The sequence below is a fragment of the Varanus komodoensis genome, unplaced genomic scaffold (genome assembly GCF_004798865.1).
Source record: "Varanus komodoensis strain SLA01 unplaced genomic scaffold, ASM479886v1 scaffold21, whole genome shotgun sequence".
NCBI lineage: Eukaryota > Metazoa > Chordata > Lepidosauria > Squamata > Varanidae > Varanus > Varanus komodoensis.
The window spans coordinates 3,973,902-3,991,171 of NW_025335589.1; the positions used below are offsets into that span (position 1 = coordinate 3,973,902).

The following is a 17,270-nucleotide window of genomic DNA, read 5'->3' on the forward strand; positions in this document are numbered from 1 at the left end:
TATTAGTGTTGGTGAAATCCCACAATGCATAATGCAACTGTGCTTTGAGACACTACTCCTTCCTGCCCTCCATCTGCAATAGAGCTAACCACAATGGCTGCTGTTGTGGACAGTAATTTCAACCTTTGCAATAATGGTTCTTAGACTTAGTGGTAACACTTCTGCAAAATTTAAAATCTTTGTGAAAAGTACAAATTAAAGGAGAACTTGAATTGTCTAAAATTTTGGGAATAGAAGTATAGGAAATTATCAACTCTATTGCCAATCTGAGAAACCTGGCAGTTTGCACTGTGGTTTTCATTGTTGTACATCTCTTAAGAGAGATCATTACTCTTTCTGTGAAACAAAAAAACATTTAAAAACTGACATTATTAATCTAGAACCTTGCTCTTTTTGGCATATGTACATCTCTGAACAAAAAGTTTGCTGTGACCTTGTGTAAACCAAAATTTTAATGGGTTGCTCTAAGAAAATAATTATTGGCTAACAGATACTGTGTCAACTACATTGCGTTCAAAACAAGTCTGTAACAATATAAAGTTGCCATATCACTAAGGTCTGCAGATAGGTAATTTATTTTCTTAGTGATGTTTTTTCTAACATAGCCATGTTCTCATACAGAAGTCCATCAGGAAATGGGTCATGGAGGCCACACTGAGATAGTTCCATCATATTTTTAGATAGTAACCATACAAAGATCGGTGTGCTGAGCTTAATGTGCCTTCTTTTATTTTCCTACTGTGATAGTGGATAGTAACTTAAAATTGGTCAGATACAGGTATTATAACAGATGTTTCATCAATTTTGGCTTTTATTTTCTTTGCAGTTGGGATGGAGCTTCATCACTGTATGGGATGGCTGTAGAACTCTGCATTCTAAGAACATTATTTTTCTTGGTACAAAAATTGCAACACACGTAACACGGTTACTGAGCAATCCAGCTTTAATGTATTAAAACTACCCATTGTTTTTTCTCATAATTCAGCTAGTGAGCATGGATATTTGAAAGTTTCAATGGGAGGGAGGGGTGACAGCAATAAGTGTCTTAACATGAAAAACCCTACATCTAATTATGTTCCTGAACTACAGCTCTGATGTGTGTTGTTATGGTAGCTTGGTACAATTCATGTTTAGAAGACTCTTGGGAAGCTGCTAAGAAGTTCTGATTAGCCAGTTTACCACCAAGGTAAGACCTATATACTAATTTTGGCAGGGTGGAGGAGTGATGACCCTTCTTCATTGAGGTTCCTGCTGGAAACACAAATGGGAGAAAAGGTAGACAAAAACATTGTTTTACAAAGTTCCTGCACACAGACTACTTTTAGATTTTACTTGGTTTCAGCAACTGACCTCTGCAGTAGAAAGGCAACACTCTCCTGAAGGGTTCAATCCAGATGTTCGGCAAGAAACAGCTGGCATAGAACAGCTAGCAACTTGGACATGAAGTCAGTGTCCAGCAACTGGCATGCAGAAGCATGCAGATGTGAGAAGTACTAGTTAACCATTATGCCCAACACTTATTGATAACATTTTTATCAATCTATTTCAGCCCTCACCTCAGCAAGTTATCTGTGAATTAGCATAAATTACGCACCGTATGAAGGGCTTTTTTCCCCTCTCTTGCTAATCGTTTTCACTAGATGCCTCCCAACTTAAGCTCTCGTATGGAGAGAGAATGCATAATGCCATACATTTTCTGTAAGCCATGCATAATTTTTCAGGCTACTAGCATGTCCAGCCCTCTTCCTCCAATAAGTCGTCTGTCTCGTGGGGTCGCGAAGAGCCAGTAGCCTGTGGCAGGTGGCTGTAGCGAGAGGGGAGAGTTACACCCTTAAACTTGCCCCAGACTGGTCGGTGTGAGACTACGTTCTCACGCTCCTTGGGCGGAGGGCAAAACATGGAGCAAGATCGCGTTCAGACACTCTCAACTCTTGCTTCTCGCGTTCTTTCGAATGCGCGTCCGGCCTCTTCAGGCAGGAGAGGGCCGGGCCTCGGCGCTTCCGCTCTCAGATTGGCCTTTGCCGAGGAAGGGGCGCGGCCGTGCCGCCTACGTGGCCGCCGCCTCGTCGCGGGGCGGTGGGGAAGGCGGGAACAGCGGGCTGCCGCGAAGCGCCCTTCAAGGCGATGGGGTCGCGCACCCCGAAGCAGCCCGGGTCGGCCGCGGGTGCTGCGCATGTGCGCGGGCCTTCGTCTCCCCGCGGCGACTCCCTGCGCTGGCTGGGCCCGAGGGCTGAGTAGGGCGCGGCAGACGCGGGCCGGCGGCGAGGGGTCCCTCGAAGGCCCCGGCGATGGCGGGCGAGGTGGAGTCGTCGCTGGAGTTCAGCCTGTCCAGCAGCGGCACGGTGTCGGGCATGCTGCCTCCGCCCCGCTCCCGCATCTTCAAGATCATCGTCATCGGCGACTCCAACGTGGGGAAAACGTGCCTCACTTACCGCTTCTGCGCGGGGCGTTTTCCGGAGCGCACCGAGGCCACCATCGGGGTGGACTTCCGCGAGCGCGCCGTCGACATTGACGGGGAGCGAATCAAGGTGCGGCCACCTGCCTTCTTCCTCCGAGGGCCCCCGGGGCTGTGCGGCGCCCCGTCTAGCCCATACGTGGTCGCAGCCTGCCCGTCTGGGCCACCGGTCGCTCTGCCTGGGCTGACTCGGGGCCTTCCTTTGGTGCAGCCTTGCCCAAGCAACTCCCCCCCCCCACTCCCCGCAGTTCCCCACATCCTCAGACAGCATCCTGTCTAGGAGGCACCAGGTTGGGAAAGGCGGCTGAAGTGCCTCGTCAGAGTTTGGGGAGAAGTCACTATGTTTGTAGCAGATGAGAAGCTATAATTTGCTTCGTTTTTGTTTTCTAAGGCCAGTATAACTGACATCAAGCACTTGTGAATATTCGTTATATAGGAAATTTTTCCTTATCACTGTAATGGAAAAATACACTTACCTTTTATATATATCCCCATTATTGTAAAATGGCTAGTGATGGCTTTGATAGGGTGTTCTTCATGAAAAGTACAGTTCCTGCTACAAACTCTTAAGCTTTGGTTCCCCTGACATAATATAATCTAATTAACCATGGTTTGTTGAATTGTTCTGTGCAAACCCAAAACTTGAGTTAACCAATTGTTAACCATAAACAACAAAATCCATGGTTTGTTGTTTGAACTATGGTTTGTCATTACATGTGATCTCAGAATTGATGGTTTTTAATGAGTTGTTTCAGCAGACAACAGAGGCAATAAGCAAAAACTAAAACAATCCAGCCTCAGTGCATGCCAGTACTGCTGTGTTGCAAAGGCAGTTGGGATACAGCAGGAAGTGGGCCAAGGAGATGGGAAACAGCTCAAAGATTGAGAAAGGGTTCTGTGTTTTGTTTGATCAGCTGCTGCATAAACCCTGGGTAGGGCTGCAAATCATGGTTTAAATAAACCGTTAGTATTTGTGTCAATCACACCCATTTCCGAGATGCAGAATCCTAATCTATAGAAACGACAAGTTTGATTATTTGAAATTGGTATTTAAGGGAAAGTAACATCTAAACAGTGCTTAGAGGAAACTTGTAGAAACGTGCATTTATCTTAATGTATTAATTTTTATTGAAAGAAGTAATTACTAACACCTGACTGTCTTTAAAATATTTCTAAAAACCTTCATGAAGAGAAATCAAAGCTGCAGGAAAGTACTGCCTTATTACAGTAAAAATTGAAATAAATTCTTGTTTCTTCTTTCTCTCTCCCACCCCCACCTGCACTACTCTAGATTCAGCTCTGGGATACAGCAGGGCAGGAGCGGTTCAGGAAGAGCATGGTACAGCACTACTACAGAAATGTACATGCAGTTGTGTTTGTATATGATATGACCAATCTTGCCAGTTTTCATAGCTTGCCACTGTGGATCGAAGAGTGCAAGCAACACTTGCTCACCAATGATATACCCCGGATTTTGGTTGGAAACAAATGTGATTTGAGGAATGCAATTCAAGTGCCTACGGACATGGCTCAGAAATTTGCTGACACTTATAGCATGCCACTATTTGAAACATCTGCTAAAAATCCTAATGACAATGACCACGTGGAAGCCATATTTATGACACTGGCTCATAAGCTCAAGAGCCACAAGCCACTCATGCTTAGTCAGCCTTCTGCTAACACAATTCATTTAGAACCTGCATCAAAACCTGCCATGACATGTTGGTGTTAGTTCATAGTATTTTTGTAGTCATCTTGTTTTATCTGCCAGTGCATCAAGAGTGTAATGTTGGTGATGTTCCAGTTTAGTAGGAATAACATTGAATCACCTGGGCACTGTCCTCAACAAGAGTGTGTTGTGCTCTTGCATTTGCACTTTGTAAACTCTAGCATCTGAATTAAGTTAGGTGGAAATTAGATTTCTCAAATGAAGTTTGACCCCTGATCCCATTAAGGTAGATTAGTTTTAAGATCTCTTATCCGCTAAACAAAGATAAATATGTATTTTGGGGGAAATCACTGATGCCTTTAGTATTCTATTTGAGCAGACAAAAGTTCTAAAAAAAACCCCAAAGAGTATTATGATACGATAATCTTTGATAAATGGATTAGTGAAATGTATGCTCTGTTTCCAAGCACTGGAAGGAAGGTTCAACATCAGTGCTTGTGTTAGGAAGCCTCCTGCATTCATTTATTATTTTATTCTATATAGATCCATTGATTACAGAAGTCAGTGATAATTCACAGCATGTTTTTCTGCCTTGAGTTTTGGTTTTATTGTCTTCATGGCATAATTCCATAAAGTTATACTCTACTGTGTGTGTGTGTGTGTGTGTGAGAGAGAGAGAGAGAGAGAGAGAGAGAGTGAGAGTGAGGGGGGGACAGAAATGTGATGGGAAGAAGTGGGATTGTTCCAGAGTATCATGTTATAGCAAAATGGAAGAAAATTTTGTGAATCTAATGCAGCTTGAAAATTTTAACTAAGCTTGTATATTGCTGCTGTAACCACAGCGATAGTATTCTTTCACAAATGGCATTGCTCTGGAGATGGAGTCATCACTAGACTTATCAAAGCTTATTGCTGAAATTGTACTTAGACCTTTAAAAACTCCAAGGCAGCAAGAGAGGATGTAGCCACAGATCCCACTGTGCTGTTCCTCTGGGCTTTTGTTTCTCTTCTCTTGCTTCCTGATGCTGGGCAAAACTGGAGGTCAGAGTGGGTGAAGAAGAAGGTGAACAAGCGGGCCAGGGCTCACTTCCCTTGCTGTTTTGGAGCTTTAAAAAGACTTGTACATTCTTTGGGTTAGACAGGTATTGGTCTGTAGCCTTTGTAGTCTTACCATTCTGACATAACATGGTGCTTTAATAGTATTAGCAACTAAATACTGTATAGCATCCAACCCAAATATTGAGACTGTATTCCAGACAAATATGTTTAATAAGAGGATGCAAGAATGAGAAGCAAACTTTAAACTAAAATGGTTTAGGATTACAGGGTCAATCCTACTAATATTCAGTGATTTGTAAATATAAACTCTGTGAACAAAACTGGAAGAAGAAATGTTAGTCTGTATGACTGATCAACTGGCTGTATTTTCCTTTTAAAATAGCCTGAAACAGAAACAACTTCATTTCATGATCAGTAATACAGAAGGAAGTTACTACTTGTGTGCCTTAGCTGTTAAAATATGGAGGGGAAAATCGGTATCAGATAGTATTTTTTAGAATACACAAAGGCAACTGTGCTTCCTTAGATCAATCTGCATTATGCATTTTTAGGACTGGAAATATGACAGATCTGGCTTGATGATTTAGCATGTACATTTTTCTGACATTCTGATTGTCTCTTCTTTCTTCTCCTGCCAAAACTATCAGAGCCATGCTGCCTATATCAAAGCAGGGCTAGGCTGTTTTGTGATTTTTGCATAATGTGCTAGTTGTATGAGTGCAAAGCCTAAGGCCTTCCAGTGCTGTGCTTTCAGCAAGTAGAAATCATGGTGCATGTCTTGATCTCCTTGCACAAATAGACCTCCGTGTGTTCAGCTATGTTCCCACTAAGCAAGACTATCACCAATTTCTTTCTATTAAAGAAATTTCTAATATGTATAAGTTTCCATTAACAAGTTAAATTGACTAAACTTTATTTTGAAGGGGAAAAGCATACATTCTTTGTTTTTAGATAATGATTGACACCATCTTAGGAAAGACACTCTCCCCTTCATGAAAGAGAATGGGGATTCATGTTCATTTCACTTAACTGTTTTCCTTCCCTGTGGAAACTCAAAGCGGCTAATAATAACATGAATATATCTTTAGATTATGCCTGCTAGTTGATGTTTTAATCTGCCACTTGTGAGTAATGTAAATGTAAGTTGCACAAGAGTTGCTCTTAACTCTCAGTTATTCATTACCATTAATGGGTAGTGCAATTCTTTTGCTCATTCATTTATGGAACTCAATGTTTTACACCTGTTCTAGATTTCATATTTCATGATAGATCACATAGAATTCTCCATTGGATTTTATTCAGAGGAAATGGAATATCAATATTATATGTTAACACTTAAAGAACAGTTTCCTAAATGTAGTTTGTTTATATTATATTCACTGTGTTGCTGCTGAAAAACTAAATCTGAGCGTCTTAATCAAGTTTTTAACTTTTACCATAATGTGACCGAAGGCAGAACAAGTTAAATGTAGTTATCAGACAAGAGAAAACAGACTTTCTTCTGTTACAGAGTAGTGCAGTAAAATATAAAATAATAGCTTATAGATTTAGGAATATATATTGATTGCACCTTAAATAGAGTAAAATGCAGGGAGCACAATACACGTGCATAGTGGGCCAAATATTTAAATGGAGTGTGTCTAGAATTTTTAGCTAGTCCTTTCTTTTTCTTTGCTTATCACAATAAGTATAACAGGGTTTACCAGTTTAATTTTTATAGAACACTTGAAAAAGGGATTTTTTAAAAAAAACCTGCTTTAACCCTTAATTTTAAATTGGTTAACAATGTTCCAAGAATAATATATTATTTCTACTTCTAAGTGTCTTCAATTATTTTTAATGAATGTTCTTAAAAACATTTTTTTTTCATATTTGGTTTACACTTTAGAGGTCTCACTTGTTTACTTTTAGATTAAGAAAATGAAGTAAAAGATAGATTTGAATGCAAATGTAATAACACTGCGTGTTTGTACATTTTGTCATCTCTTAAAGCAAGCACAAAAATGCAAGATTCTGTAATAATGAATGCAAAATTGCAGAAGAGTAACACTGCAGTCCTGCATATAGTTACCTAAGAGTAAGCGACGTCAAACTCTGTGGGGCTTAGGTTGTAGGATAGGATTGCACTGACAGCCATGGAGGTGCAAGATAGGAACACAGCAGCAGCTCCTGGTAGCAACTACCTGTGAAATCGATGTTTTGAAGCTAATAGTATATTATCATTTTGTCATACGATTTTGTAATACAGCATTTGGCTTTGTAATATTTTCAGCAATAGTTATTTGATATCACATTCAAATCATTGTTGATGCACAGTTCTTCACTCCAAAAAATCAAATTTATTTTAACTGTTCCAAAATGAAGGATTTTTCTGTGTCTGTCAAAATAATCATACTTTGCCACTGTCTTAAATTAATAAATGTTAGCAAATACAATTATTTTTGCTTCCGTTTTCCCCCCACAGTATTTGACTGTCTGCTGGTATGAATAAGGGACAAGTTTGTACTCTGACATTGCAAGTATTTTGAGGATTTGAGTTTTGTCAACCTGCTAAGTATAAAGATTACAAATACTCTCAGTGTATTAAATATGAATCATGTATTAAACACAGATTGTGTAGGATGGTTGATCCTACAGGTGTGGGTAAAATATATTTATTTTATACCCCTCCCTTTAAGTTAAATATACCCAGCATACTTATGGGGAATGAGCCTATGCTCAGTACGGGGGGCAGCAGTTGCAGTCTCCACTGATGCTGTAACTTGTTTCCTTTTTTCAGCCATCTAGATAAAATACCCAAGAGGGGGAGGGAAGGAGGCTGAGGTGCCAAGAGGAATCTGAAAAACTCATTAGTCCCAACCTCTTCCCCTACCTGCTCCCAGCGCACCCTTTTTTCTCTCCTCCAAAGTATATTTGCAGCTTTGGGGTACATCGCTGGCACAGTTCTTTCTGTGCAGGACACAAGATACAGGTGGGTGCTCAGCACAACAGGCCACAGAATTACACCCATAATTCTAATTCTAAAAAGTAAAATGGTAAAGGTAATTGTAAGGTAATAGCTAAGTTATAACAATCTGGGAAAGCATCATAGGGTTAAAAAACTTAGCATGACATTAAAAGTAATGTTAGTGCTTTTTTAAAGCCTTGGATATATTTCAAGCAGTGTGAAAAAGATAAGAACAGCAACCAACCCCTCCTAGGGGTGAACATTTTAAAAATGGGAAACTGAAAATATTTCAGTGGGAGTATCCCAGAAGTGAATTTCACATGATCTCAGTGAATGGGAAGCAGGTACATGGGTGATGACATGGGACTTACTATATTTTATGCGATAATTCATCAGATTCACTCAGCATTTATAAACAATCTGAAACGTACTGAAGGAGGCTATGTGCTTCTCACATAGAAGACAGTTCTGGAGCATTGTAGCTGCCAAGAGTCGGCTTCTAGTGGAAGCCAGTTTAGCTTCTATACAAGAATGACCTTTTTATCAGGACTTTATTATAATAAAGGACTGGAGCATGGCTTTACACTTCAGATATTCTGATGCAGTTGATATGTGCTCCTTGTTTTCTGTGTAGTATTTTTGTAGTTGAATGATATTTTTTCTGTCAACCTTGGGTAGGGAATGTCAGAGATTAAAATCTGAGGAAGGCGGCTAAGTGCAACTCACAGATTTGATTTTGAATAAGTTTAATGCTATGGAAAGGCAGATTGGTTGGTCTTTACGGTCAACTGTATAATCATGGTTAAAAGGAAACGTACGACAGGTTTGCCTTAGATAGGTTCCAGTGTACATGAACATTTTTCCTAGTGGGGGAAACATGGCATCAGTTTTTGTAGTAAAGAATTTTAAGCTATATCATGGATAAGTGCCTTTTGGCTAAGTCTCCTTCCTTGAATGACAGACAGCAAATATTTATAGATGCCTACAATGATAGTTTAAGCTAGGGGTGCAGAAGCTTTGTCAACCCAATAACCAGATTCCATTTTTGAGAAGCTCCAGGGATGTTCCATTAGTGGATGGGATGAAAGGTATAAAACATACCATTATCTCTAACTTAAAGCTCTTACTCTCCATAGCTAAGCCTTTGGACAGGCATTTCAACTTTTCAAAATACAGAACAAACTGCACAGAACCCAGGAAACTACCATATGATCAAATGAAAGAGGGTGTAGGGGGTTCTGCACCTGTTTTGAAGTTCTAGCTAGTCTAAGCTGTGCACAGGTTCTTGATTTATTTCCCACAGAATAAAAGAAAATTCACACAGGAAGATCACTGAACAAGTGCTGTAGCAACCGAACAAATACAATAGATACAGTGTGATGTCAAGTGTTGAAGAGCACTTTCAACCAGCTACTATTATTTCATAATATGTTTGTCATTAACTTCTTCAGTACAAAACATCCAAGCAAAAAATTGTGGTATTGGGAACATTTCCTATGGTATTGGGTAGTGTTTAAACAAAATGTTGCAGCCCAGAGTGCAGGCAAGCAGCAGTATGGGTTTTATCCTTGTATTTGGATAGTTTTGATGGATAGTTTGTGAGGTCAACCTCCCTTTTTGGAAGCAAAGGACAGTGACAGTAACCTCCAAACCAGGCAGTATAACATGACATTTACCCCCTGCCCCGTCACAAACACACACAACCTTTTTTTCTGTCCGGCCAGCCTCATTGTGGTACTATACAGAATTAAAAGAATTCTCCTGAACTGAATATAATGGAGAATAGTTTTAGCTGTGTTCCTCTCACCCTGGTTTGGGAAGCTCCTGATTCTAACTTACTGAAATGACCAGAGGTGTAGCTACAACTCGAGGGAGGGCTGTGACCACACTGGAAGGCTGGTGATGGAGACGTGGCAAACGGGACCAGCATTCCCACCTGGACACTGATGGGCTCTTCCTGGAGCTTGACAATAGTGACATTGCTGTCACAACATACTACTTTTTAGAAATGATCTATAGTCAGGTCAGCTGGCCCAAAATGGGCATCAATACAGATGCTGCTTTTACTATATCAAATGCAAAACTGCACATACTCTGAGTAATCGTTTTTTTATTAAGATTGGCTGTTGTGCTGTTCTGCTCTAATTTGTCAGAAATGTAGAAGCAGTTGTAAATAACAGTGGTGAGAAGAGAAAGAGCTGTGCACTTCAGAAGCAATAAACTTGGCTGGCTAACTCCACCCCCAAAACTCAATTTCAGGGTCTAAACTTGCCTTGTTGCCCTACTGGAAGCGACCAATTTCTTTTCCTGTGTTATTCCTGTGAATAGAAGGTTCTTGCTTTAGTCGTCATTGGGGCATTCCATTGGCATTCTGTTTCCAGGGAAGGGCTTTGCAAAGGCACAGGCTTTGGGAACAGATTCTTCCCCTTGTATAAATTTTTAAAAGAAGTTATTGTTCTGCACTTCTGGAGAGTTCTCCACATAGTGCGAAACCCCCTACATTGTGGGTTGGTGCTGGAATCGTTGTTCCACAGCCTTGCTGGTTGATATAAAGCCACCATCTCAAGTATTAGTCAAAAAACATTCAAAGCAAATGTGGGATGCCTTGGATCCTACTATGCTGATTTGTAATCTCTGTTTTTGTTTTGATCGATGTTTTTTTCCTTAAGTTAAAAATATGTGCTATTACAGGCCTTCAGAATACTGTCCTTTATAAACTGAAGACCCAGTGATTTTTTTTTTCTCTTTAGAGAAATAAAGCAGAATAAACATGCTGACAATAGGAGTGCTGTTGCTTGTGTTCATGGGTGAATTATTTCAAGTTGCCTACTCTGTATCTCTCTGTATTTGCCTCTAATATAAGTGTATGTGTATAAGTGCTTCCTTTTTAGGATGATTGACCTTTGCACAGCAGGGGAGACAGTCCAGTCAATCTTACGAAAAGGAAAACTGAATAGCCTTGGCAGGGAGGAAGAGAAAATTGAGATGAGTGGTTCCTAAGTCATAGAACCTGATATGTTATGTCAATATCATGGCATATCAAGGCAATAGGTAGTTGTGTTCTTTCCCTTCTCCACAAAAAAATAGCTGTTTATTACAGAGCTGTAAATGTATTAACGAATCCATACATATCTTTGTAAATCAGCTATGATTAAACAGATAAAGCATTTTACTCACCCAAGGGAGATTTTTTATTAAGGTCAGACAATTAATATTTACCTATTTTAAAAGCCTTGTCTCTTTTTTGGATCATTTATCTATTTTTTTTTTTTTAGATTAAGAACCTTTTCTTTTTAATGACCTTAGAATACACATGAAAGCTGCTAATCTATATCTCATTAATAAAGCACTAATCCCATTCAGAAACTAGGCACATAGATGCTAACCTGAAAAAATGGTGGTATGATCTGGATCAAGTCCCCTGAAGTCCCCTGGCTTCATTTGCCCTTTTCTGTACCTTTCTGCACTGGCAGCAAAATTAATATTAATGTACAATCCCCTTTCCCTTCTGGGCTTTCCCCAGTACAACAAAGAAGTCTTTATATGAAAGCCTCCTCCTACATACATATCTCACTTAAGAGATTTTTATTATAAAAATCAGTTATATATCCATTACACAGCCTGACACACACGCGCGCGCTATTCCTATTTATTTAGGAATAAATTAAAATATGTGAATGGGATGCAGTTTTCTGGCTGTAAAGGAGGTAGCACAGTAATCCTAAAACTTCCAGGATTATCTGTTCCAAAGAATCAGTAGTTTTTCTGTTATTCGAAGAACTGTACTAACTTCTCAGTATTCTTCATTTATAAAGGGTCTCTTAAAATGCATTCTGAAATACATTTAATGGAGTCGGATGTATGGTGGAGCTCTGCTTCTTTCATCATCTGCTTCCACATTTAGATCTGGAAATTTTACTGGAGAGTTAAGTACTCTATCTGCTTGACCTGGAATGAAAAACATACAGAGTGAAGCTAAGTCATTTGCACCAGAGCCAAATCACCTTCACATAATTCAGGGCACAATCAAATGCCCTTCACTGCAGGTACATGTAAGTCTCTGAACCAGGACACGTACAGGCATTCAGTGCATGGCTGCTGCAGCGTCTCACCCGACATATTTCTCCTAGACAGCCATTCTCAGCTGTCTAGATGAAATGCCAGCGTAGTGGAGGGAAGGAGGCAGATATGATGCAGCTGCAAAACAGTTTAAACTATCAGCCCCATTCTTCCCCACCCTGCTCCCCAGTATACTCATTTTCCTCCTCTCTGAGGCCCAGTTACACCCTCCAAAAAGGCAGCTCAGCTGGCATGGTTCGTTCCATGCTAGCTGTGAAGGCCAGAGCAGGGGCTCAGATGAGGCTCCAAATAATCCTATGCTTCTTTCCCAGAAAGTGTTAGGGAGCCATAGGATTGCATTCTTAGCTCATTTAATAATTCTAAAACTAAAATGAAGACCTACATACCAGGTGAAATATACATTAATTCAGCCATTTGTTGCTGGTCTTCATCAGTCTGTAGCCATTCCTAGAAGTGAGAGCATGAGAATGCTAAACTTTATGTACAAGAGAATCACACTGATATCAGAGTTTAAACATAAACCTAGTACTTCATTGTACTTCACGTTTTAGTTAATCAAAAGCAATTTCATTATCATAATAAAAATAAAACACAAGACTGAGAAGAAACTCAACAGTCATGCATTTAACACAGAAAGTTTGGTCAAAAGGAAACAATTACATCACCACGCCCTTGCTCAAGTGCCTTTTTTATCAGAATCAGTTATGGGGAAGGCCTTTTCAGTAGTGCTGCCTACTTAAAGAGGTTTGTTTGGTGCCTACTTTAGCAGTATTTAGATACCAAGTTCAAGCATTCTAATAAATTCACCTGGGGATTTAAAGTATATATGATGCTTCTGTATTGTCCTGTGACTGTATTTCCTGCCTCTTATACTGCTATCATATTATGATATTGATACTGCTTTTACTGTTCTCTGACCAGTTTCAATTGTGTTAATAAGCTTACAGATTATTCATTTATTTTCAAAACCAGTGGCACAGCTCAATGTGCCATTTCAGTAAAATGCTTTGGAAAAGCCTGTGCACCCTGCGTATTCATTAGGTCTGACTATTTGAACAGGAGTGGGGAAATACAATAACTTCAGCATTAGGAAGATATCCAAATGATGATCTTGCTACTTACAAGTCCAGTAACACTGTCATAGCATGAACAACATGGAAGGCTTCGGCAGCTCACATAAAAAATAATCAGCAGAGTAAAAAGACTAAAAATAGATGCAACAAGCATTGTGATGTTGGCTCCTTCTACAAATTTATCAAGCAGAAATACCTGCAACACGAAATACAGAAAATGTGCATTGAAGTTTAATTCGACCTTAGTTTCTGATTTTTTTTAAGGATAGCATGTCTTTACTGTTAACGTGGGTTTTAAAAAGCTATTTTTCTTTGGAGTGTCAGAAGATCACACCAACCCTGTCAAACTGAAATGTTCTAACCTGCTCCCTATCTTGAGATTATTGTTGTAAGAAGAATGTAGTGACAACCTAATTATAGTCACCATTACAATTTAAAAAAAATCATTAGATCTCACTCCACTCCTGTATTTTTATTTACAGTTTTTTTGACATTTCAAAAATGCTCTCTGGTCAAGTGAGCATTGTCTTATGTCTTATGCCAATTGTCTTATGGCTGGAGCAATAGGACCAGGGAAGATGAGGGGGTGAATTGCGATCTTAGCAGAATGCAGTAGGACAAAGTCAGGAAGTCAGGAAGACAAAGTCAGGAAGAAGCAAGGGTCAGATGCCATCAAGGCATAACAAAATCAAAGGCAAGACAGAGTTAGAAATAATTATCTGGCAAAGCCTGGTGGGTTCAAAGACAACGGCAAAACCAGGAACAGACAAGGCCAGATACCCAGCAAAGCATGGCAGGTCCAAAGGCAGCGGCAGAACAAGGAATTATTGAGGTCAGATACTGACAGAGAGCAGCAGGTCCAGAAGTGAAGGGATGTGAACATAAAGGCATCAGAAAAGCCATGCCAGATCAGACCTAAAGTCCATCTAGTCCAGCACTCCGTACACTAACAACTGCTTAATTTGCTCAGAAGCCTTTGGTGAAGGACTTTATCAAAAGCCAAAAGGCAAGATCGGTAACAAGCAAGGATCAGTTACCAACAAGGCATAGCAGAACCAGAGGCAAAGGCAAGGTCCAGAGGCGAGCTGAGGTCAGATCCCAGCAAGACAAAGCAGGGCCAGGAGCATGGTGAGATCAGAGAGGACAGAGGACAGATACCTGATGGGTCTGGAGCAGGCAGGGACTGAAGCATATCTGAGGGCAAGGCAGGGCTGGAGGCAAGCGCTAGACCCGTGATGTTGCAGGCATGCAGTGCAAGAAAGTATTTGATAAAGTCTCCCATTGCTCCCAGTCACACCATATGATTGCACAGACTCTAATCAGTGCACGTACCTACAGGTCTGATTCTGGCCATGCAGGCACTTGAAGGGCAACCCTGTGCTGCTCTTCACAATACCAAAGGCATTCTGTCAAGACTCCAGATCCTAACAGTATTTCCCCTCCTCAGGAAGGGGGTTCTACCCCCATTTGTAGTCCTGCTTGTCAGGATTAGTACAGTGTAAGATGCAGACCTGGCAGGGGGCTTAGTATTGATAATTTAGTTTAGCAGAGGTCTGGCTGGACCAGGTTTGGCAGGAGTTGCTCTGGAGGAACCATTGTTCTCTTCTCATTTTTACCCTAAACTATGTTCACAGGCTAAGTTTCAGGCTAAGGCTGTAAACCTGTACCCAGTTACCCAGGAGGAAGCCCTATCCAACTCATTGGAGCTTCTATGTCAAAAGTATAAGGTACTCATTTGTAATGAGCAGTCTTTCTTTTTCAAGAGAAAAATACTTGACAATTAAAAGTGCTCAGAAATATGCATCTTCGGAGAACCTTCACAGCTTCCATCCACACCTTTGGATGGATGCACTTTATGTATATGGATGCTCATTATCTGCATCTAGCCTGTATATATTACAATTGTTACCTTGCATAGATCACCTTTGATGGTTTGGGATAATTAGGTACAGTTTGCTTCTTATCTGCTATGCAATTCATCATGGTGAGAAGGGAATTTCCTTCTTGTTCCACCTACTAGCAAAGGTTGATGCTTATCTATGTTTGGTTTCACTCTATATGCAGCGCTAGGGATTAAAGGGCATAGAGCTATTTGACTTGTACATGCTATCTTTTGCTGTAGCAGTGTCTCAGCAAATGTAACCTGTAATGAATACCAAGCAATGCTTACAGAAGGGTAGGAACTTAATAGATCACAGTTTTCACAATATTTGGTACTTACTCTTACTGGATGATTAGAGGACACATCACTGATCCCTTTGTATTTTTCACCATATTCTAATGTTACAGAGGCATAGATAATTACAAGTAAAGTAGTGAAGCAGGAAAATATAGAAGCAATAATCATTGCATTCACCTGTACAAAAGGCAAGGGCAGAAGGCAGAAATAAAATACATGTTAAGAAATCAATTGGTGTCTCCAATAGTGAAAATAAAGCCAAGAATGCTTCAAATGTCACTTAGGTATTATCACCCATCATTGTACTCTGCAGTGAGTTGATTCATTCTCCAAAGGAAATTTATCTTCAAATTCAATGCCTGGAGTGCAAGTGTGAGGCAGTCAAAATGAAGCACACATGTTAACTTTCCTACACTGCTTCAGTGGGACTCATATTGCTTTACTGTGGCAATAATTCGCCCAGTTTTTAAGGGAGTTTGTGTAGGAATCCAAAGGTGTTTACTGTTTGAAACCTACCCAGCTCCATTTAAAGTGGTGGCAATTAAATGATGATCAGGTTGCTAGGAAGAATGTATCACAAACCTCAGCTAAAACAGCAAACACTGAATTTGGGCAAACAGCAACAAGAATGTTAAGGGCTGCCAAAGAGTGGAAGCATGCTTAGATACTTTATTTTCCCTTATTTACATTTTTAAAATTTGCAAAATTTACTTTAGAACTATCTGTACCACTTTGCTCTAATCCACCCAATTGCAGCAGCATGGAGGTTGGGAGAAGAGAGGAGTGTCTGGTGAGACAGTGAGGGAAAATTATATTGCTATTTGGATTGTCCCAACTTTAAGATGCTATCCAATCTACCTAGACTCAATGCACCTTACTTCTGAGTCATCATGGATAAGATTACATTGTGAATATACTATGGATTTTTAGGCTCTGAGCACCACAAGGTTATACTTATAATACATTGGGTTAAATCCAAATGTAGCATAAATCAATTGAAATAAATGGAATATCTGATGCCTAACTTTAGTCCCTGTTAGTTTTCTGTAAAAATGACTAAGTCTAGATTTATTCCATTGTTTGTGCATGTGGCTTCAGGGGTATGACTTTCATTCTACCCAGATCCCTCAAAATAGGGCAAGGGTTTTGTTTTGTTTTGTTTAATTAAGCATTCTGAAAATATATAGATAAAATTTGTATTCATTCATTCATCCAATATGCTGCCCACTAGTCATAGGCTCTCTGGGTGGCTTACAACATATAGACTAGGTATTGTTTCTACTAGAAATACCATAAGCTTACCAGAATTGGATTCTTTTTCTGAGAGGAAAATATAGCCATAACTCCAGGAACACTCATAAACTGAAAAACAAAACACAGTGAAAATGTCAATTCTTTTAAAACCTTTATGAGTCAAAATCTTTAGTTTCACCAAGATCAAGATGAATACAGGCACTTTTCTGACATTTCATTAAATTATTTAAGTACAGTGTGAACAGATTCTGGGCAGCAAACTGGGAAACATTAATTCTTTGTGTGTGTGTGTGTGGGGGGGATCTTTAATGAAATGGATGCATAGCATTATGCTGAGTGTTTGACTAAGTAGCCTCTAAGCCATCATTTCCTGATCAAGACAGCAGGTCTATAAAATGCAGGTATGTGCTGGCCAATATTTTATTCTACAGGAGGTGATTACAGAAGGTGAGATGGTTTTGGAAAGGGACATGATTATGAAACAGCAAGGGAAGAAGTTTGTTCTGCTACTTATCAGATCAGGGATTCCTGGTCAAAGATTCTTGGTCAATTGT

At 39.9% G+C, this 17,270-nt stretch overlaps 2 protein-coding genes across 2 annotated transcripts in view; one reads left to right on the top strand and one right to left on the bottom strand.

Annotated features, from left to right (window-relative positions):
* Positions 1–2,073: 2,073 nt before the first annotated feature.
* Positions 2,074–11,311, top strand: RAB33B (RAB33B, member RAS oncogene family). The gene is made up of 2 exons (XM_044430803.1): positions 2,074–2,528; positions 3,747–11,311. Exons 1-2 carry the CDS (start codon positions 2,289–2,291, stop codon positions 4,185–4,187), a joined length of 681 nt encoding a protein of 226 aa, XP_044286738.1. The 5' UTR covers positions 2,074–2,288; the 3' UTR covers positions 4,188–11,311.
* A 634-nt stretch (positions 11,312–11,945) lies between these two features.
* Positions 11,946–17,270, bottom strand: part of LOC123023784 — a 7,336-nt gene continuing 2,011 nt past the window's right edge. Inside the window, exons 2-6 of the mRNA XM_044430804.1 lie at positions 16,765–16,824; positions 15,505–15,639; positions 13,333–13,479; positions 12,597–12,657; positions 11,946–12,078 (exon numbers count right to left, since the gene is read on the bottom strand). Of these exons, the coding sequence (XP_044286739.1) occupies positions 11,975–12,078; positions 12,597–12,657; positions 13,333–13,479; positions 15,505–15,639; positions 16,765–16,824 (507 nt within the window). The 3' untranslated portion in view covers positions 11,946–11,974. The remainder of the gene's footprint in view (positions 12,079–12,596; positions 12,658–13,332; positions 13,480–15,504; positions 15,640–16,764; positions 16,825–17,270) is intronic.